Below are 21,631 nucleotides of genomic sequence, written 5' to 3' on the forward strand. Positions count from 1 at the left end.
AAAACTTGACTTAGCCAGCTAGACCGCCCTGGGCTGCTCTCTGCACCAAGAGTAGTACTGAACTAAGACACTATGAAGAGTTTCTCTCTCCAGTTTCTTGCCCTCCAGTCTCATTACAGCAGCCATGATTCATTCTAGGGTTAGACCAATACGCCCATCTGATACTGGCCTTTTATTAAAAATCTGATATTGGCCAGTCAGTGTCGACCACCTCTGATACGATGGAGGTTCTTCCCTGACCACAGCTAGTGAAGGTTTTATTATTATTTTGATATCAGATGTCTGACCAGAGAAATCATTGCAGTGTGGTGTGGGAGGATTTTACTCAACAGCTTCAGGGGTGTCTGTCTCTAAAACCCTTAACAGTGTAGTGCACTGATAATTTTCATAGATTTCTCATATTCTTTTTCATATCAAGTATATGGAAAGGGAATGTATGTGGCCCTTTTCTTAATCCTATTCTTAAATGTTTTTGCCTGATTTTGAATCACAATGATGCATATAGTATTGATCATATAATATAGATTATGTCTATTTCATTCTTGTCTAATAAAAAATTGATACTCAGTCTGACTTGAATCAATGATATACCCCCTGTTGAGGCCTTCAGCGAGCAAAGGAGCCCAGATCTATCACCCTGTCTCCCGCCACACTTTGAGCTGATAATGGATAATTCATTTGTATTAATTGCCTATGCTGTTTGTTGCTGGACTGGGTGATTAGAGTGGGGAAAAAAACAGTTGAATTGAATATACAACATGAAGTACAGAGCAAAAAGAGGGAGACATTTTCAACTGTTTTGCTTGCTTGGACAATCAAAATGTATTCAACTCATAAGAGTGCTGTAAAGCTGCATAACACCACAGACAGAAGCTAAATGTTAAAAATGCTAAAACAAAATCTGAGATCAACTCTTAAGGAACAATTTGGAGGTTTAGTTAATAAATTTAATTTGGCCTGATCCACCTGCACTATCCACAAGGTGTACTTAAAGCTGCAATATGCAAATTTGTTACACTAAAATAGCAAAAAATAAATAGGATATATCAGTCTGTGTCTATCTGTGACTGTGTGTTAATGCCTAAATCTGCCATCTGACTAAACTGATTGAAAATGTTGTGTTTGGGGGTTGTGTTGGAGATTTTTGAGGGCTAACTTTAACTTTTTAAAGTAGTTAATTTAGCGAGCTGAATATGCAATTCAATCTAACCTAGATGGATGGCTAAATATGAAGTTTAGTCAGCTATATAAGTTAGGTTAGGTGGCATTCAATTAGCATTAGCCAACTTAACTAAAATGGCACAAAAAGGTTCATGTTAGCTTGCTAAGCTAACACTGATAGAATAGCTAAAGCAGACAGCTAACGTAGATGGCTGCCAGTCTTGACCAATTCCAACATGAATCAGCCTTTTCAACAAGCTTACCAGACCAGCAGCAGTACTTTATTGCTCCAAGTCGTCTTTTCGATTTCTTTTCACTCAGGCCTTTTTGTTTTTCTTTGTTTTTTTTATTTAGTTTTTTTGCCTCCTCCGACTTTTCTGATGGAAACTGAAAGAATCCCAATACATTTTCCCTCCAAAACCTCAGCCAGTTTGCTTCAGAGTCGACCGTGTATGCTAGTTTCAAGTTAGCGGTCAAAAAGAACCCGGAGTGCCTGATACATATTGTTTAGACTATGTGAATATCATACAGAAGAGCGTCCCATGCCCACTAATTGAGACGCCATGCATTTGCTCTATTTGCCCAAATGTAATTCTAGTGTCGGGTAAGTCGCACGATGATCAAATTACATTTTGATTGATTGCAACAAATAAGCACGGTTTCAGAATATTTTTCACCCACAACTCACAGATGGGAAGCTGACAGCGGGTAGTAGTAAAGTATTTTCAGTCTGTGATAATGAGAAAACAAAGACCACACCAGAGAGGAAAGGGGGCCTGATGATTTTCAAAATGGGGACATTAATTAGATTGATTAAAACCCTGTGGAAGGGCATCGCTCCGTTCGACAGACAAATGAGGACAGATACTATCGATCCCCCTCGCTGGCCTTCCTGTCGGCTCGGTGGAGCTCAAACCACACGCTGTTTTAAAGTTTGTTTGTGCAGGACAACATATAGCTACAACTCACTGAATGACTCAGTGAAATAAGACATATTACGCTATATGGCGTGTAGAAATGCAAATTTCTAACTAGGTCTATGATGGAGTTTGATTACATTACATTTATTGGAGAATTGATCAATACTATATTGGTTGTCTATGGGAAGACCTTAACTGATTCTAAAGAGACATTTTGATCATATTCCACACAAATTAGTTATTATTATTATTAGTAATAGTAGTTGAGGTAGTATGTTTATTATGTTTATCCTGGGTTTCAATGGAGAGTTTTAGTGTCCCATGGTCTATGTGGTTTCAGAGGCTTTTCCACCCGGACAAGAATACAATTCTGAGGGAAACACTGAATGCTTGTATTTTTTTGGCATGAAAACTGTAAAGATATTGAATTGAATACTGGCACAAAATATCGGCTCTCGGTGTCAGCCTTCAAATACCGATCGGTCGAACCTTTTACCCTAATAGCCGGTAATGACCGCAAAACATAGAATGCTATTTGTAGAGAGCAAAATAGAATCGGGGGAAATCAGATCCGATCCGATCCATGAGTACAATTCACGAATGCATGAGTATTTAATGGGAGAGATGGTGAGAGCGGGAAAGCGAGATCCATTGGATGTCGCTGTGACACGGACAGAGACGGCTGGAGCTGTGATGGCTCCGTCCCTCAGGCTGATGAAAGACAACTGGCCCACTTCCACGCCCCCCCATCCCACCCTCCCCCCCCCTCATTCAGTCATCTATTCATGACAGGCCCCTTTTCACATCAGGCAATAGAGTGTTAACATGTTTCTGCAAGGCTTGTGAAGGGAACACAGGCAGTAATGACTCCAAATGATCTCCTTTTTTATTTATTCAAGCAGCTGTATCCACAAGCTAATAATGTATCAATTCACCAGACTAAATCAATTGATTTTACTGCCTCTTGTGATAGAGGCGTTAAAGATAGAGATAGAGGTTCTGTGTGAAAACCTGCACACAGAAAAAACACAGAAGCAAGTCTGCAAGGAAATTCAAATTCTTTTCCTTGTTTAAAATTGACTACAAAGTTTGTTTTTCTCTCAATTGATTCCTAGTATATTTGCTTGTTCAGTTATATGTGTAAACATCTGTGCCTTTAAGAATTCATTTTCTTTTCAACATCACGTCAACTAAATCAATAATTCAACAAAGGCATTTTAACATATCATGTGAAGCTGGGCCTTCAGAAAAACAGCCCAATTAGTTGTGACTACTGAAAATAATATAATAAGAAAATCAGATATCAGAAACTATACAGAATATAATCGTCACATATCAGAAACTAAAGGGTATAATCATGTGTTATATTTGCAATAGATAAGTTGACGACAACTATTGTTGTTTTTGTAAAAACTCAAAATTTAAAAATAGACAACTCGGTTATTCCCTGGTTATACTTTTCAAGTGGGATGAAATAGAAGACAAGGTTTCTAAAGCATCATCAGTCTGGATCTGCTTTTGCATTATACAATCCAAAAAATATGTAGAAAGCTAAAGACCGGTGATAAATTTAACATATTTAAGACCTGCCTTCTCTTCCCAATTCTCCCTCAAGGCAAAAGATAATCATGTAAGGCTGTAAAACAAACCAGTCTTGGCAACAAGAGCCCCATCTGGTGGAGTTTACAAGCTGCTCAGAACTCTGCAAGCCTGTTCTAAGAAAATAAAAAACTTTCTTTTTGATCACAAATATATTTCAAACTATGGGTTCTGCAGGCACAACAGCAATTTTAAGCAAATTGCACTTCTAGGAGTAACAATGAGCACCTGCATCTACGACATAACCACACCATAACTTTCATTTTAATGATGATGAGCCTCTCACCCACTGTGCTTTCTTTATTCTAACATCCAACACAGGTTTCTACATAGGTGCTAACCCTAGTTACACAGCACAATGGATAGTTACATCCAATGATGTAGTGGTAAATAAATGATAAGTAAACTATGAGCTCCAGTTAGTGATCATCAGGAGGCAAACTACCAATATTAACAAAAAGAACATATATTTTCATAAAAGTGTATGCTTTGTCTTCATTAAAAGACCCTTTCATACAACTTATATAAGTCTGATACTGCTTACTATAATATGTATTATGAATTTAAAGCATTATGTCAACCTAAAAAGGTTGTAAACTCTAATTGTGCAAATAAAAGGAGGGTAAAACAAGTTCTGGTTACATAAGTTGCTGTGTGATAGCAGACTAATACACATTTTAATGTAGTGAACCGTGACTCTGCTAACAAATAATATCTTGTCTGCTATAGTGGCTTGGCATATCTTCATAGTTGAGCAAATAAATGTCTGCCTCGAAGTAAACACCTGGTCAAAAGAGTGTTTACACTGCAGCCCATAAAACCTCTCATATAACCATCCAAATAATCATATCATAGCATCCGGCTGCCATGATATTATCACTCTAACCTATTGACAAAGGTGTTGCAGTGTTGAAACAGTAGACTTATAAGTACAATATTTAACCATAAATTTCTGTCTGTTGAGAAAATTCAGTTCTTGGTTTTGATGTGCAGACAAAAAGCATGTCTCTAACCATGACTTGTCCATTATACAGCACAGTATATTCTTCTATATGATTCTATTGGACGTTTTACAGTAGTTGACAGGCAATGGTTATGAGTGCATCAACACAAAATTAAGCAAGAATCAGACTCAGGCGCCTAGGCAGGGAATTAAATATACTGTACAAGTATTAGACTATAGGAGATAGGATAGGAGATGTATTTCTATTACATAAACACAGCATAACTTTCACATTAATATTGATGATCCTCTCACCCAGGTAAACCTCCTTTCATTCTTGCAACATCAAAGATAGGTTTCTATCTATGTTTCTAGCCCTGGTTAAACGACACAGGGGATAGTCACACCTGGGTACTATTACCACCACATCTACATAACCAGGAATGTAGAGGCTTAACCTGGAGTCACAAGCGTTTCCATGGAGTCACGAGCATCAAAATGACGCGCCACTAATGAACACAGTGGGAAAACTAGAGAACGCCAAAGGGAGCACCAAAATATCTCTAAGTAGAAAGACTCATCAGACCAGATTACCTCCAAGTTTTGTGCTCCTTACACCAGGTTATGCATCTTTGATACAAGTGGTGACTCTTTTTCATGTGGTGCTTCTGTTATTTTTCCTACACTCTTGTACACACACACACACACACCTGACTGTTCAACGAGTCCATGATAGGAGACAGAGTAGTTGAGAGGCGATCCACAGCGGCACCGGGAACAGCAGCAGGTTATTGAGGCTACAGGCTGAGCTGACCGCCATGTGGATGGAGCCGTCCAGTCGGAGGCAGGAGGCAGAGCTGGCTTCACAGCACTCCTGCTGGCAGGTGAACCCGCTGAGGGGAGAGCACGGTGTCTTCAGCATGCAGTCGCTGGTGCATCCAGCGGTCCACACGGTCACGTATTCATTCCAGGTCACCTGACTGGAGGCTCTTTTAAGCTGTGGGATGTTATAGAACGGCGTTAACTGCACTGAAACACCCTTGACATCTGTAAGACAAATGAATAAAGTTTGATTCAACTACATAAGTAAATTTGCTTATATGCAGTGAAATTAGACCGATATGGGATTTCGAAGGTTCATTCGGGTGCCGATATTTTTTGTATTGAAGCTGCTGATTGCTGATATTTCGTGCTGGTATTCAATGTCGTGAAATTTGACCATTTTCATGCCAAAATACTATTCATCCAGGGTTTTATTCTTGTCAGGGTGGAAAAGCCTCTGAAACAGCATTTAGACCATCATGGGACACTAAAACTCTCCATTGAACGTCAAAGTAATGAAATTCTTTTAGAATTAAGGGCCAATATCGGCTCCATATATCGGTCTAACCCTACCATGAAGCATGTGACAGAAAGACATAGTGAAAGAGTGTCTCGAAACAAATCTTGAGAATACAATAGTTCTACCTCACAGTAGTTGATGCCCTCCTTACAAAGCTCAATTGCTTCCATATGCTTGTAGCACATCACGCCAATGCAGCTGAACGTCTTACATGACCTCACCTGTGAATCAGAGCAAATGACTCTGCAGTATGAAGCTTGTTTTATGGTCTGCTCTATGAAAAAATAAAGTGGCTGCATTTTAGTCTGCCTCAAGCAAATATTCTTAATTCTTGTACTTACATTACTGGACACTGTGGATCTTGCAGTCGATGTACCTGTTGTAGTCACTTAGCCAGCAATAGTTAAAAAATAGTTAACAAACATGTCATAGAGCATAGAAAATCAGAAATTTAAAAGGTGCTATAGTGTAGCATTTTAACAATAAATTATTGACACATTAATCGTGATACATCAGTATAATTACTGCAAACGAAAAAGATCATCGCTGAGAAGATTGGCAGCCTCTACACTGCTTTTAACATTTTGCGGGATTTGGCGGGAAATCTGCTTCATGCTTTATGGCACAAAAAGGAAGAGGGCGCTGTTCTTCCAGTACATGGAAGAACAGCAATAGGTTTATCAACTTCAGGGACACCGGGTCGGATTTGGTGGGAAATCTGCTGGATTGCTTTACGGCACAAAGGGAGATTGCTTTACAGCACAAAACAGGAAGATGGCGCTGTTCTTCCAGCGCAAACAAAGCTAAAGGTTTCAGAGTTTCGGGCAATGGCAGGTGGTGGAAGGAGTGAAAGGAAGATGGAAAAATCACTTCCAACAGGTTTATCGTCTTCAGTAAAGACAAAGACGGGCTTTATGGGAAATGTGATCATAATTTAGACAATCATTAGCTCTAACAACACCACTGCAGTGAGATAGAGGCTATTAATCGTCTCCCCCATGGTCTCATTTGTTTTACGGTAATTACACCAAGGTATCACAATTAATTTGGCATGGATATATTGATGTTTAAAAATGCTATACATGACACCTTTAAAACATTGCTGCTGCACTGTCCTTACCTCTATAAAGTTTAGTTTGAGAAGTGCTAGCTGTGGTTTTACTGGTCTGACTGGAAGATTCTATAGAAAGAGTGGAGCCTTGGTCAATGGTTGTTGCTTTCTCAGTGTGTCCTGAGGTCCAGAAACTGTCTTGGATACTGCTGGTACGTTCTTGACCGGTAGGTGAGAGGGTCCTTGAGGTGCTCTTGTAGCTGCTACCAGTCACCGAGGTGGGGAGGACATCCTCATCACTGGGGTTCTTGGTATACTTCATCTCTGTGTGGACTTCACCAGGCAGTTCAGTGGGACGTTTCTGTTCCTCAGCAGTTTCTCCAGTAGGGAACAGACTTGGTGGATCGGTGCCAGTGTGGGTTCCCTCAGAGTTCGAGGTTGACAAGGTTTCAGCAGCATTTTCAGAGGGGTTTCCCACCGTGTGTGAATCAGGCAGAACATGCGAGTGGTTTTCCCACATAGGATACTGGAAATTCTCATATTTTTCAGTCTGTACCGTAGAAAAATCATCAGTTTTTGTGCTTGTGTGAAAGCCAGGTGAGACCGTTCTCTTACTGTCGTCTTCTAGAGTGCTCACTGATTCGTTTGGCTCGTAGTCTTCTTTGTTGTTTTGGGTAGAACTGACATCAGATTTTATTGTTGTTTTCATGATATAAAGCTTGCTGTAAAGCGTGGGCAAAGCAGTTGGAGTTGTAGTCTTGGAGTTACGCGTTACGCCTTCACAGTTTCTGGACTTGTGGAGGCAGTCCTGCGCATAAAGTTGTCAAGCTTAGATTTAGACATTGACTTTCAGGTGTGTTTTAGTGTGCAGCGGCAGAACCTTACCTCTTCAGTTTCGTTTAATATCCCTCCGCTGATATTAGACATGCAGAACAGCACTAACAGAATGAAAATGTAACATCAGTGCTTGTTTGACATCAAAATCATGTCATCAAATTCAATTTACGGCGCGGACTGCTTACCGCTGCACAAAAAAGCAATTAAAGTAATTATTTTTGAATGCAGCAACTCTTACCGAGCAGAAAAATGACTCCTCTTTTAAGGATGAAAAGCCCAATTTCCCCTGCTTCAAAATGAGAAATTAAGCCCATCAGTCATGCCACTCCAGAATTACGACTAGACTGATCTGATTGTTAATTGCAAATCGGTTAAATCAGGCAGTGAAGGTACCTTTTACGTTCTGCTTCAGTGGCATCTTTTCACCTGTAAACAAATGAAAAATTAAGCAGGGAACCCATGGGGCTGTGGGACCAGATAATGAGCTTGTTACCTCTTATGGGAGCTCATTACATTGTGATTAACAATGTTGATGAGCTTGGTATTCCGTGAGAAATAAACGAAGGGTTTTCCCGATATGGGTTTCTGACGGCCGATACCGATAGGTTTGGATTGAAGCTGTCGTATTTCGTGCTAATATTCAATATCACTCAAATATTCACTCCAGATGAAAGGACAAGCCTCAGTCCTTTGACCCTTTTTGAATGTTATTACTGAAATATCTCTGCTTTTTCTAAATCACACAAGGAAATAGGGGTTAGAATTGATGGCATGTTGGCCTTCTCTCACTCACTCCCAAAATCCACTGACCTTTCTAGAGTTAAGCCGCAAAACAACTTCAATGCTGAAAATAAACGGATTTATCAAGAAGTGGGACTAGAACGTTATGTGTTGTAAAAGGCATTTTGGGGCTGAAGCTGCCAATAGAAGGCCAATATTTTGTGCAGCTATTCAATATCTCTATATTTGGCCATTTTCATGCCCAAAAACATTCCAAGTATGCAGTGTTTCTCCCAGAACTGTACGCTTGTCAGGATGTATGACACTAAAACTCTAAAAGGCTGTGCAGGCTCTGTACATTGCTGCCTTTAAATGAAGAATTTATTTATAAAATTACTGAATAATTACAAGAATAAATACAGTTGCATTGCAGGTTTCATACACTGCAACCCCTGCAGCTGTTGATTTCTCTGGTCAGACATCTGATATAAAAATGAATAATTAGAAAGAAATGATACACCGGTCTAATCCTATACATGCATCCCGGTGTCTCTAGGGATACTGGTGCAACAAACAGCTTATGTGATGCTCATCCCTCAGAGGAAACACTTGACCAGACCAGGCAGAACACAATTAACCCCGCCACCATCTCCACCAGCCCGGTGATGAGGGCTACTTATCATGGGCTGGAATAATAATCTCTGTACGCTCCTATGAATCCAATAACTATTAAGTCCTTAAATCTCTGCTAATGGGCAGACAATGCTATACTGGGAACACAACACTGCCGTAATGGGCCGACCGTATGATATGGTTTTCCCCATAATAATGCGTATTTGATGTTTCTATCCTATGCTGCTGCTTTCATGGACTGGTTTTATGTCCTCGGTGCTGCAGCTTTGATGTCCGAGACAAATTTCCCTGCAGGGGCAATAAAGTTTATCTTATCTGAATCAATTGTTCAGCACCTTCTTATTTCCAGCCATAAACTGTTATTATGGCGGTGTAAAACCCTCGCGAGGTATTGGATTAAAAAGATGGCAGTTTCTCCTCGTAAACAAATTAACTGTTGCTGCTCTAAGAAATATCTTAAAGATCTTTTTCAGGGCAGTTTTCTGCAGCATGTGAGGGGGAAAAAAATGAATTATGGATTGATATTGGTTCCAGGTTTACATGTAAGATAATTTTTTTGTTTATGGTAGCCGAGCAAATATGTGAGCCAATGACGGTTCACGAGTAGAGACACTTTGTTAAAATTTTCCATCTTTCTTCTGCTCATATAATACTTTTGACAGGACATAATGCATGCTCTTGTATGGAAAAGGAGTATCTTACAGCAACAGCAAGTTTGCTTATGAAAAAAAGCATTTTAATTCATTAATATGCGAATGTTTTACACCACCAAGACACAGTAATAAACTATCATACATAAAATCTGTTAAAATGTGCTTACCAGTCAATGGCACCAATAAATCAGAACACATTGGATGTAGCTTTGTCTCTGCTCCAGTGCATTATACTGTATATCAAGGGAACTACCTTCCTGGGAAAAGACTGAACACACCCACTGCCAAGTCAGAGCAGAGCTAATTGAAATCCAATTCAGAATCGGACAATAATAAATAGGTGACAAAGACAAACAACGGTGACAAAAGTACTCATGTTTATTATAATTATGAATGGTTGCCACATTACAAAGTTATCAAAGGGAGGAATGGTCTCTATGAAACAACATTACTACTTACAAATAAAAAGGAACGGGGGTAAATGAGAGATAAAAAATAGAGCAAAATTCATAAGGACGTTCATTAGAAGTGAAATCTTTCCATGTCTTGTGTGTCGTTCGTTCACGTTCCCCTGCATCTACAGCAAGCCTTGTCTTTTCAGATCTTCGTAGGTCTTCTTGTTGACCACATTGCCGCTCGAATCTTCGTACTCCTCCTGGAAAAGACAGAAGTCAAGGCATGAGAATGTACCTTATAAACTGGCCGCACTGCTGAAATGCAAAACATACAGTATATCCCACTAGGAAGCATCATTTCCCCCATCAGTTTGTCTCGAGTGTGGACTAACCTCTGTGTCTGGCTGCCACCGCTCTGATGCCTTCTGGGACTTCAGCTTTGCCCACACTGGAGCACAAAACAAAAAACACACAAATGTCTTGAAAACAGAAATTCTTCAAAATCACAACGTAACGCTCGTGTCATTTCCGTTCCGTGCGGTCACCGGTTTATATCTGTGTGTGTGCCTATTTCGTGACAGAAACGCTTACGAGAGACGGCGTCCTCGATCTGGGTGACGTTGGCGAAGTGGGCGGTGTTGGGGATTCCCAGACAGCGCATGCCGTGGGCGTGGCGCCACTCCTGAGCCGAGAGAAAAACAAAACACGCTTCAGTCTCACGGTTACACAATGCCACAATCTACCAATGACTGGTATGGTATGAGTGGTTGTGGTTTAATTTCCATAAATATGAGACCATGGTTGAGAAGATTGGTAGCCTCTATCTTAAAGCAGTGCTAGTGTTTCTCAAAATTAAGACCACATTTTCCCGTAAATCACGTTGCTCCCTGTCCCGCCTCCCTGAAGGGGATAAACAAGTTGGAAGTTACTTTTCCATCTCCCTTTCACTCCTTCCACCATCTGCCATTGACAGAAACTCTGAAAGCTTTTAGCTCTGTTTGCTCTGGAAGAACAGCGCCCTCTTCCTGTTTTGTGCCGTAAAGCAATCCAGCAGATTTCCCGCCAAATCCAGCAAAATTTTAAATGCAGTGTAGAGGCTGCCAATCTTCTTTACCTTTTACCATAATTATACTAATGTCTCACAATTAACGTGGTAATGATTTATTCATGTTAAAATGATACAGCACTATAGCACCTTTAAAATGTTGCCTAAAATTTAGTTAGCATCAGTTAGAAACATAGCTACCGTACCCATTTGGTATCAGTATAGCTTGAATGTGACATATTGAGATTGTCATGGAGCGTATTGAGGTACTACAGTAGGCTATATTATACATTACAGTTACTGTTGACAGCACCACAAAACCAAAATCCATTCAGTACACACACTGTATGAGTATGCAATGCATGTAGTGAATGGATTCCGCTGACTCACTATGTCTCTTATTTCTTTTTCCCCATTTCCCATTTCATTGACATTGAGATTGTGACAATGCTACATCCATTAGAGGAACAACAGATGTTTTATTGAATATAAAAAACAATTCCTACACAATAGTGAATCCTTGATAAAAACAAGAACATACCGCAAAGTGCCTCTGGAAGGCTTTGGGTCCCCTGTAGGTGTAGTTTCCACAGATCTCGCAGTTGTAGTTGATGTTCAGCCCGTGGAGTTTATAGAGCCAATATGGAATTGGCTAGAGGGAATAAAACAGCAGCACATTTTAGCTCGGTTCAGACATGTAAATAAAAATACATGCAGCACATACAGGGGGTGGACCAAAATAACCGACCTTGCCGTCCCAGCCAAGCGGCAGGTTCTTGGGGTTGTAGATGATCTCGTTGTCCTCGTCTTCGCTCTCGCTCTCGCTGAGCTGCTCCTCCTCCTCTTCCTCGCGCTCCTCTCCGGTCCTGGCCTGCTTCCTCTGCACGTTCTCGTGGGTCAGCTGCCTCTGCTCCTGTTAACGGCCGTCAGGATCAACGACCACTTCCAACAACGCAATATACCACCTGGGCACCTCCCTGTGTGTACGCCACTTTCATTTGTAAATGCTAACAATGCACATTTAGACTCATTTCTATATACATGGTACCTCCATCTGTAAATTTGTTGATGTGGCTTACAATGCTTACATCGTATGTCTGCATTAATTTCTGTATAATTGTTCTCCCATAATGTGCACAGTGATGCACACCTGCACATCTCCTTGAACAAGTAAATCTGTCATTGAAAACGCTGCGTCTTTATTGATTTGCTGTATTCTTTTTTCCCAATATTTTCAGCTGCCATAAATAGTTTTACCTTCAGTAATATATTGGTCTTATTCTTATCTTTGTCCTATTCTGTTCTGCTGCAATGACCCAATTTCCCCACAGGGATCATTAAAGTTTCAAAGTGAAAAAGTAATTATCTTAAGTTCACTGTTCAATACCTCTAAAATTGAGAGGATCCACTCTTCATTTACAAAGTGGGCAGAAAGAGATATATTCACTTACCCCGAGGATCTCCACGTATTCATAGACTTGGGCCTCCAGGAAGGCGACTTCCTTGTTGCGCTCTGTGTCTCTGCGGACAGGAATAATGGAAATTGTTATGAATTATGCAATGGACACTATCATAAGCAGTTGTCAGCAGTAGACAGCGATTTTTATATGCACTTACTTTTTAGGTCCTTTGGATTTGGGATTCTTGGCAAACAGTGACGGATCCAGAGATTCGAGGGATTTGCCTTTGGTGCTAAAAAGCCTCTGAGCCCTCTCCTCAAGCGTCCTGTCCAACACGCAGACACAGAGTCACATATGAAACAGCCGTCCTAACTGCATGTATACACCTTGAATATTCCTGGATGGATGTTTTGCAATATTATTATCGTCTTAATGTTATTATTTCTGCATGTAAACAAAATGCTCACCCTCCACACTTAAGTCCCAGTGCCATGAGGGCAGACTTCAATCTGTCCAGACCTAAGGATGCCAACTCCTGTGTAAAAGAACAAACAAGGGAAAAATACATCAGTAGAAGCATAAACAAACCAAATTAGCATTTAATGATTAATTGAAGTGTTAAACTTAAATGTTTTACCTCCCAAGAAGAGAAAGCAGAGAGGTCCAAATGAGCTCCAGCGTGTGTCAAAGCACTACTCGTCTCTTTCTACAGTCCACAGAAACAGGTACAACCAAAAGTTAGGTCAAATGAGACGAACAACCAAACCCCTAATTACCATAACAACTTAAACCCATGTTAGGAGTTCTTACAGGCCAGCCTGGAAAGGTCCCGTTCTCCCACTTTTTCTCAAAATCGACCAGGACTTTGCCATACAGCTCATTCTGGTCCAACAGAGGTTTGACCCGGTCAGTGTAGTCCTGCAGGTACTCCAGCAGCATGTCCAAGTACCTGCAAAAAAAACCAAAAGCAACCACATCACATTATAGTAAAAGTGCAATACTTGCTACATTTGAGTCAGAAAATAAACGTCAATATGCAAATCTACACGTGCTGTACATGTTATCTTGGATATATTTGATAAGGTTGTGGATTTTTACTACACACATCCACACTTTCTGTACATATGTATGACCTTCTGTAGCCTTGCTAATGTGAATACGATGCACATTTTGCTCATGTACATAGCATATATTTTGTACATTATCTTGATTTTTTTTAAAATGATTTTCCATTTGTTTTCCTACTAACATACCTACATATATTTAATATCTTTGTATATTTTACATTGCACATTTTTTCACGCTCCATACATGCTTTATACATTTCATACTTTTCATTCTTATAGTTCTACTACATATGTTCTACTGTTGTAATTGCTGGTTGCCTTATCCTCCATTTGCTCCATTCGTATTTATATGCTAATTAACTCTATTAAAATACCCTTTACTGCAGAAATGTCATTTACAAAACCAGATATGAACAGACACATTGCATTTCAAATGAATGAGACGAGTAATAAAAAGAACTGTACAGGAGGACATCATTGAATTAACAGATAGTAAGGGCTGTTCACACGGCAAACGTGTTTAGAGACCAGCAGTCCAACTTTGCTTTCCATGATGATTTATTATATCACAGCTGTAATAAATGTTTGTAGCTTTCCAAGCCATTTGCCCACTCTGGCTATAAAACAGGGCTTCTAACAAATAGCAGGTACCTTACATTAGTTGACTGTAGTGATTAAGAATGAATTAATTTTACTGTTGCATATTAAGTGCGCTGAAATTCCTTCATAATAATGACAGGGTAGTGATAAGCCTATTTATGCATTCACACTATCTATGTAAATGGGCAGGGTGAACCTAAACCAAATACAAAAATGCAACAAAGCAAACTTTTCAACTATGGTTCAGACCAAAGAAACAAACTATAGGTGTGAGGTTGCTTGGACTAAGAGGTATACTTTCAACTTAAAGCTCTTCACGGGTTTAAGTGGGAAAAAGCATCATGGACCTACTTTTTGTATTCAGCGTTCTTCCTGTCCTTGGAGATGTCAAACAGCTGGTCGAATGAAGACAGGTAGGTGATGTACTCTATTTTCTGTGAGGGAAAGAGCATAGAGAGAGGTTGATGCATAAATACATTTTGGGAGTGCAGCATGAATTATGCAGGCTGTAAGCCATCATTACCTCAGCTCCCTTCAAGTTGATGAACTTCAGGTAGCAGTCGTGGAGATCCAGGTAGCGGCCGTACCCTTCCTCATCCGTGAACTCCACCAGGTCTGTGAAAGATACACACATCTCACTCAGTTAGGTTGTCCAACAAACACCTGGCAAAAGGAAACAGATGTTGAGGTTTGCTTATTGTACAGAGTTTAGACCTACTCTGAGCCTCCTCGCTGGGGTTGTCTCTAGCCTTCATCAGCTCCTCAAACTCCACCGACATTGGCACGCAAATCTAAAAACAAACAACATTACAATATTACTGCAAAAACCCTGTTCCAATGAGTTTACCTGGTCTGATTTGGCCACTTCACAATTAGTGCTACCTACCTCATTCGGGTGCTTCCTGTGAAACTCCTTTATCTGCTTCAGTCTGTTGTAGAATTCCGCAAACTCATTTGGTCCTGAGATGGCACTGAGCTCATCCTTCCTCATCCTGTTGATGATAAACACATTGCTTGTTAAAGACATGAATATATTATAATTTATACAACATTTGCTTCTGGAACTATGCACTGTATTTTTGAGTAAAACAAATCAACAAAACAACAACATAGGCATCTAGAATGATACGCAGGACTAACCCACCTAGATATGAATCGAGGCAGGTACGCCCGCTTTAATAAACAATCACTTTTTATTAAGACTTACCCATCTTTGTCTTCATAGGAGTCTCTGACATTTGAGCTCACTTCCATATATCTCTACAAAGGATGGAAAGACTCTGTCAGGAATTAAGTTACAGTAGCAATATCCTACAGTGTTGCCCATAACATGACTGTGGATTTAGCTGAACGTTACTGAGGTACTTCTATCTTGAACAGTGGCAAGATAATGTTTGCTAACTTAGTGACTTCAGACCTACAGGGTAGCAGGGTAGGCTTATGTAGCTGCTAACTTACATTTGACACAATGTTCAATTTGGTCTTTGTTGTAGCTGCTGTAACTTAACTCACAACTTCTGTTCTGTAGATAAAAGTAATAAACTAATGTGTGTAATGTACTGAATAAGGAAAGCTAGCACTAGCTAGTTTTAGCCGTTTCTTATTAGCTCAAAATGTCATGCTTACATCCAGCATTGCTCTTGTTCGGTGGTCAGAATTAATCTGTTCACGTAGCTGTTGGAGAAAGAAAGGGTAACATTAGTTAATATCAGCCGACTTGCAGTTTATTTTATCTGAACTTACCGCTATTCTATTAGCATTAGCTAACGTTATTAGCATGCTAGCTTACCGTGGATTTCTTATGCAACATTTCTTTTGTTTTGGCATCCATTAGTCGCTCTTTCTCTTCGTGATAACGACGCTGTTGCTCTAAAATAGTCTCCATTGTTCATAAATTGAAATGAGTTTGCCAGAGACAAGATAAGCCTTCTAACTAGCTAGGCTAAATGAAAAGAATGTAGCTGCCGTGTCGGCTACGTTTGTTTTCAATGGCGCATGTTACGGCATCACGTCCGCCACTGTTGTCAACGTAGGGAAACATCGACCACAGTAATTGGTTCCGCAAAAGTGACCTGGCGGACACAGACAGACAGACCGACAGACAGACGCAGTGAACTGTTTATAAAATGTCAATAAACAGGTGTCAGAGAAGTGTGTTACAAATTAGTCAAATGTTGATAATAATAGTGCCACACATTAACTTGGAGGAATTGATACTTCAATTTAATTTCAGTAATATAGCCTAATTATCTTGGCTGTCCATTTAAAATGTTTAGCCTAGCCTTAACAGTATTGCATGAAAAAAAGATTATCCATTATTATTGCAGAAATTGGATTATTTAAAATACCTAACAGGGCTACTGGTGAATCCCTGGCCCTTGTCTTTGACATTATTACAGTCTCCCTACAACACCCAGTGACCCAAGCAGACAGCAGTAGAAACACCTTTGCTATTACAGCTTCCATCCATCTGAGTACACGAGGAAAATGACTGTAAAGGCCGAGGAAAATTCATCTTAAAGCGCAATTCACACTTTTAAATTGATTAATTGCCCACATCGTATTCTTCTTTTTTACTTCCTTTGTAGTCTACAATATCAAAGACTGCCATAATGCTTCAGAGCACACACAGTTTGCGCGCACTCGCGTGGGAGCGCGCGTGGAAGCGGTCTGGTTTGTCAAGTTGCGTCAAACAAGGATAAGACCGGAAGTTAAGATAGTTTGTCTTAAAATGAACGCGTAAAATTTGTAACGTCTGATGCAAAAATAGTTAGTGCTTACTGGGGTGTACGGAAAAACAGAAACCATTGTTATTTTGTGAAAAGGACATTCATTTTTTTTAAAAATTAAATTCAATTAAAAAAAATAATAATTTTGTTTATTCATTTCTCCACTTTCCCTCTTTATTTCATGGGCGCTGAGTATGGCAAGGTGTGTGTCACCTGCCATGCCATAGCCTAAATTATATAGCCCAAATTCAATCTTGTTGTTTTATCAATATAATGGAGAGCAAAGATGGCCAGAAATCTATTTGGAAGTCATATCTAAAAAAATAAAAAATCACATCACATCAGGGGAGCAGTCAGGAATAATGTTCCCTCTTTGCTGATAGTTTGGTGACTTTCATCAAATAATTTATCACATTGACCAAATAATAATAATAATATCTTGTAATAATATCTCAGGCATTGCTTGTTGTAAAAAATAGTCCATAGAACCAGGCAACGTTTTGGTGGCAAATTATATTAGATGCAGGGACTTTGCCATATCTTAGAGATGATGCCCCGTGTTCAACAGACACCATTATGTTTTGTGAAATGGAGGCCTTTATTTTGAAGGTTAAAACCGGAAATTGTATTTGTTGTTCTGTGTACCTTGACAGTCGCGGTTTGTCACATTCTCTGGCAGTCAGTCTACGGACGGAAAGCAACGGACAACCAGTATACGGAATACGGAATATACTTTGGAGGTTATAACAGATTCTTTCAGCCGCCGTGCGACCAGCCTTTTTTAGGAAGGTGGGTAGGCTTTATTGTTTTCCAAAACATCCAACTCTACAAATAGAGGTTTAGCGGTATAACGTTATATTCATTGAGGGAGGGGGCGGTGGGGGCATCCATTCTGTCTTTTGTGCTGGAGCAGATTTCGCTGTGGTCAATACGAGCTCCTCGACTGGATACGCTGCCTGTTTCATAAGTGTGATATTTAGCTCGTTTTACCCATATTAAGATATCTTACATTGAGGCCATTGCTGCTAACTCCTCGCACATAGCCAAACCAAGGGACTGGGGCGTTGAGGGCTCCGGGCTCCCCTAGCCCGATACGTGCCGTTTATCTCTTGTATGGCGAGAACGTCACACCGAACTCCATCCAAAATATCTGGCAGTTAAAGCTGCTCGTCCGCAAACATAACACCTCGAAGAACATGACTTAAGACCTTTTTAAAATCGCTTGGAGCCACTCTTCGGTTCGGCATACACCAATTCCACCAAGCTACACTTTTGCTCAATAAAATTGGAACTTCTCTAATAGGACGACTGTATTTTCCCATAACCTTCGTCCTCCGAAATACACCGTCGTAGGCGGCAGCGTGCAGTGTGGACCGATTCTAAAAGTTGAGATTTTATTGGAATGAAACGCAGCTTGGTAGATCATTTGCATGCCGAATGTACCACAAGACCCTAACGATTCTGAAAAGGTCTTACGTCGTGTTTTACGAGGTGTGTCCGTTCGCCGGTAAGCACGGTAACATTAAACCGCCAGATATTTGGTTGGACTTTGGCAGGACGTTCTCGCCACATACGAGAACGGAATGTATCGGTGCTGTGGGTTCTCGCTGGGGTGTGAATGTGTGTCTTTTTTTTTTAGGCCTGCTCAATTACAAGTAACAGGCAGTTTGGAGAGCTTCTCGGCGGTGTATAGGCATGGTTGAGGTGTTTTGACAGCTTCACAACAGAAGGAAAAACCATCTGCCCAATCTGTTATGGAAAGAGACCAAGGTGATCCGCTGCAACTTTTACACTCCTTCATTTATCTCTCAGTGCGGATGCGTTTGTTCCGACCTGACAAGCCGTAAACACCGAGTTATTTCATTATGGCCTACATTAGGAGCTTACCTTGTTGCGGGGATTTCACTCACCAGAGCATGTAAATGTTACAACCTTTGAAATGATGCGCGTCGGTATTATCCTAACCGATGTAATCCACTCATTATCTCGCGTATCAGATCGCTCCGCCACCAAATGCAGTTAATTGCGTCGGATAGCTTGTGTGCAATGGCTGTTTTGCCAAAATGTCAAATGCCAAGTCGGCCTGCCAAACCTGCTGTCATGTTTATTGAACAATCTGTCCTTATCTCTGTCCAATTTAACGTTCATTCCAGCCCAACAGCACCCGGCACAATGGCCTCGCGCTCATTCATCTGTCTCGTGTGGTTTTTTTTGTGCTAGACCCGGGAATGTAAAGTAGAGGCATTCACCTTGAGGTTCACACACAAGTGGTGGAGAATTGGATTTACTGAACATGACCTTGTAGGTGGTTTTTTATTATTGAGACTCAAGGCTTCCCACCCCGGGGACGTTCAACTTGGCCGATTCTGACTATGCATGTTAAAAGATCTGTGGAAGAAGCCGTATTTAATATCAGCTGGTCACCTTTTGCAGCTTCAAATAGGGACTCACAGCATCACTACATACACACTACAATGTTAAAATTCATATATTACCCAGTCAGTGTGGTTCACCTCTGATATGATGGATACGATCCTGTTTGTTTGATTAGATATTTGTTGTAGAATTAATCAATACTACACTGGTTGTATATGGGAAGCCATTGACCTTAATTAAGAATGCATACAAATATTCATGCATTATCATTGGTTTCAATGGAGAGCTTTAGTGTCCCATGGTCTGAATGCTGTTTCAGAGGCTTTTCCACTCTGACAAATTCTGGGGCAAACACTGAATACTTTAAAAAAAAAAATTAGCATGAAAATGGTAAAATTTACTGAATAGTGGCTATCAGCTAATTTAACAATACTGGTATCAACCTTCAAAGAAACAAATCCATTGTGACCAGATGAAAGACCCTACTGTAAAGGTGCAGCCAAAACCTTCAAGTGGCGTGTGTGTGTGTGTCTTTATAACGCTTGTGTGTGTGTGTGTGTGTGTGTGTGTGTGTGTGTGTGTGACCTTCCGGCAGAGTCAGCATGTCTAGCGAGGTGCAGCCGAGGCCGGACGACAGCCCCAACACCAGCGGGGGAAGCTCGGACGCCGAGCAGAGGGAGGTGGCCCCTCCGGAGCAGCAGGGCCCCGAGCAGCGGGACCAGACCCAGCCCAAGAAGAAGGAGGCCAAGATATCAAGCAAGACGGCCGCCAAGCTCTCTACCAGTGCCAAGAGGTAAGATGTGCACTAAATCTCTTTTTTACTTTCTATCATCCGCTGGCTCCGTGCCCGCGGACGGATTGCTGGCTCTGCTCCGTCGCTAAAGTGTCTGTAAATCTGTTGAGTTCCTCGTGGGTTTTTTTTTTTTTTTTTTTTTTTTTTGTCTCCGTCTTTGGTGCTCGGGGCTCATCGCTGTGGTGTTTTCGGCACTGAACTTCCCAGAGATCACATGTCAATCAAACAGTGTGACGTCTCTCCTCCTTGGATTTGTTGGATCTGGTTATTCCAAAACGAACCGGAAACGCACAACGCTATCAGGATTTTCTTCCAGTTTCCAGTCCCCAGTGTTCCTGTAATGGATCATTAGCGGTTATAGGGGAGTATCAAACGCGACGAGCTGCGGAACATTTAGAGAAAACAAGTGTTTGGTTTAAAGAGGCCATGCGTGAGCGGAGAGGAAACCTGCAGTATAATCAGCCCCCCCCCCCTTTGGATTCCCCTGGCCTCGCTCTCCCTAACAGCTCCCCGGCTTCACCCGTCAAAATGTGCCACCTCAGGAAATACTGTAGATAAAATTACACAGCGCGCAGTCAAGCCTAGAATGACTCCATAACCGTGGAGATTGTATTACAGGCCCCTTTGCAAAAATATATCTTTTTTCTCCCCCCCCCTCCTTCCTTCCACCCCCCCCAAGTGAGTCGTGCGCTGTCATTTCCCCTCTGCCTCATCACAAGGAGAGAGAGTTTAAAGGGAAAAAAAAAAAATCCCTCCTTTGGATCCTCTTCCGCTGTTAGAGCTCATCAATCTGTGATGCTCAACGCATTCCGGGAGTGATTTTGTGATGAAGTGTTGTAATTTGCTCCGTTGTTGTTTCTTCCCCCCCCCTCGGCCTGCCTCGTCTACTTCGACCTCAGTTAGAGATTTTCCTACGTTTCCCAGAATGCCTCCCAGAGAGAATGGTAGCAATAGCGTAGTAACAGCGAGAGAGCGAGACTTTTTTTCCAGTCAAGAAGTTGTTGAAATTACAAAAAAAGCCAAAACGCAAACTAGAGCTGCAACGATTAATGGATTAATCGATTAGTTGTCAACTATTAAATGAATCGGCAACTATTTTGATAATCGATTCATCGGTTTGAGTAATTTTTTAAGAAAAATAAGTCAAAATTCTCTGATTCCAGCTTCTTAAATGTGAATATTTTCTGGTTTCTTTACTCCTCTATGACAGTAAACTGAATATCTTTGGGTTGTGGACAAAACAAGACATTTGAGGACGTCATCTTGGGCTTTGGGAAACACTGATCCACATTTTCCACCATTTTCTGACATTTTATAGACCAAACAACTAATCCATTAATCGAGAAAATAATCAACAATGAAAATAA

At 40.7% G+C, this 21,631-nt stretch overlaps 2 protein-coding genes across 3 annotated transcripts in view; one reads left to right on the forward strand and one right to left on the reverse strand.

Annotated features, from left to right (window-relative positions):
• Window positions 1-10,029: 10,029 nt before the first annotated feature.
• Window positions 10,030-16,370, reverse strand: sf3a3 (splicing factor 3a, subunit 3). Of its 2 annotated transcripts, XM_071513110.1 has the most exons (17): window positions 16,156-16,370; window positions 15,993-16,040; window positions 15,574-15,626; window positions 15,253-15,358; window positions 15,085-15,157; window positions 14,890-14,981; window positions 14,718-14,800; window positions 13,510-13,648; window positions 13,337-13,405; window positions 13,167-13,234; window positions 12,917-13,024; window positions 12,751-12,820; window positions 12,048-12,212; window positions 11,841-11,951; window positions 10,846-10,936; window positions 10,647-10,702; window positions 10,034-10,514 (listed from the first exon to the last, which is right to left on the reverse strand). In XM_071513110.1, exons 1-17 carry the CDS (start codon window positions 16,249-16,251, stop codon window positions 10,437-10,439), a joined length of 1,506 nt encoding a protein of 501 aa, XP_071369211.1. In that variant the 5' UTR covers window positions 16,252-16,370; the 3' UTR covers window positions 10,034-10,436. The 2 variants fall into 2 exon arrangements, with proteins under 2 accessions (XP_071369212.1, XP_071369211.1); XM_071513111.1 differs by lacking the exons at window positions 15,253-15,358; window positions 15,574-15,626 and having other exon boundaries at window positions 10,030-10,514.
• A 1,409-nt stretch (window positions 16,371-17,779) lies between these two features.
• LOC139639055 (ubiquitin-conjugating enzyme E2 E2-like) overlaps window positions 17,780-21,631 on the forward strand; it is a 41,667-nt gene continuing 37,815 nt past the window's right edge. The window contains exons 1-2 of the mRNA XM_071513114.1: window positions 17,780-17,884; window positions 20,067-20,264. Coding sequence (XP_071369215.1) covers window positions 20,074-20,264 — 191 coding nt within the window. The 5' untranslated portion in view covers window positions 17,780-17,884; window positions 20,067-20,073. The remainder of the gene's footprint in view (window positions 17,885-20,066; window positions 20,265-21,631) is intronic.

This window comes from Centroberyx affinis, unplaced genomic scaffold (genome assembly GCF_046629955.1).
Source record: "Centroberyx affinis isolate AG114_WGS23_722 - 3 ecotype Tasmania unplaced genomic scaffold, CSIRO-AGI_Caff_v1 ptg006781l_1, whole genome shotgun sequence".
NCBI lineage: Eukaryota > Metazoa > Chordata > Actinopteri > Beryciformes > Berycidae > Centroberyx > Centroberyx affinis.

Excerpts from the sequence above, each read along its gene's own strand:
- sf3a3 (XM_071513110.1), bottom strand. The coding sequence starts at position 16,251 with ATGGAGACTATTTTAGAGCAACAGCGTCGTTATCACGAAGAGAAAGAG. Across the intron at positions 14,982-15,084 it reads CCCCAGCGAGGAGGCTCAGA|ACCTGGTGGAGTTCACGGAT; the intron begins GTAGGTCTAAAC and ends TATCTTTCACAG. Across the intron at positions 11,952-12,047 it reads CGCTTGGCTGGGACGGCAAG|CCAATTCCATATTGGCTCTA; the intron begins GTCGGTTATTTT and ends TATTCCCTCTAG.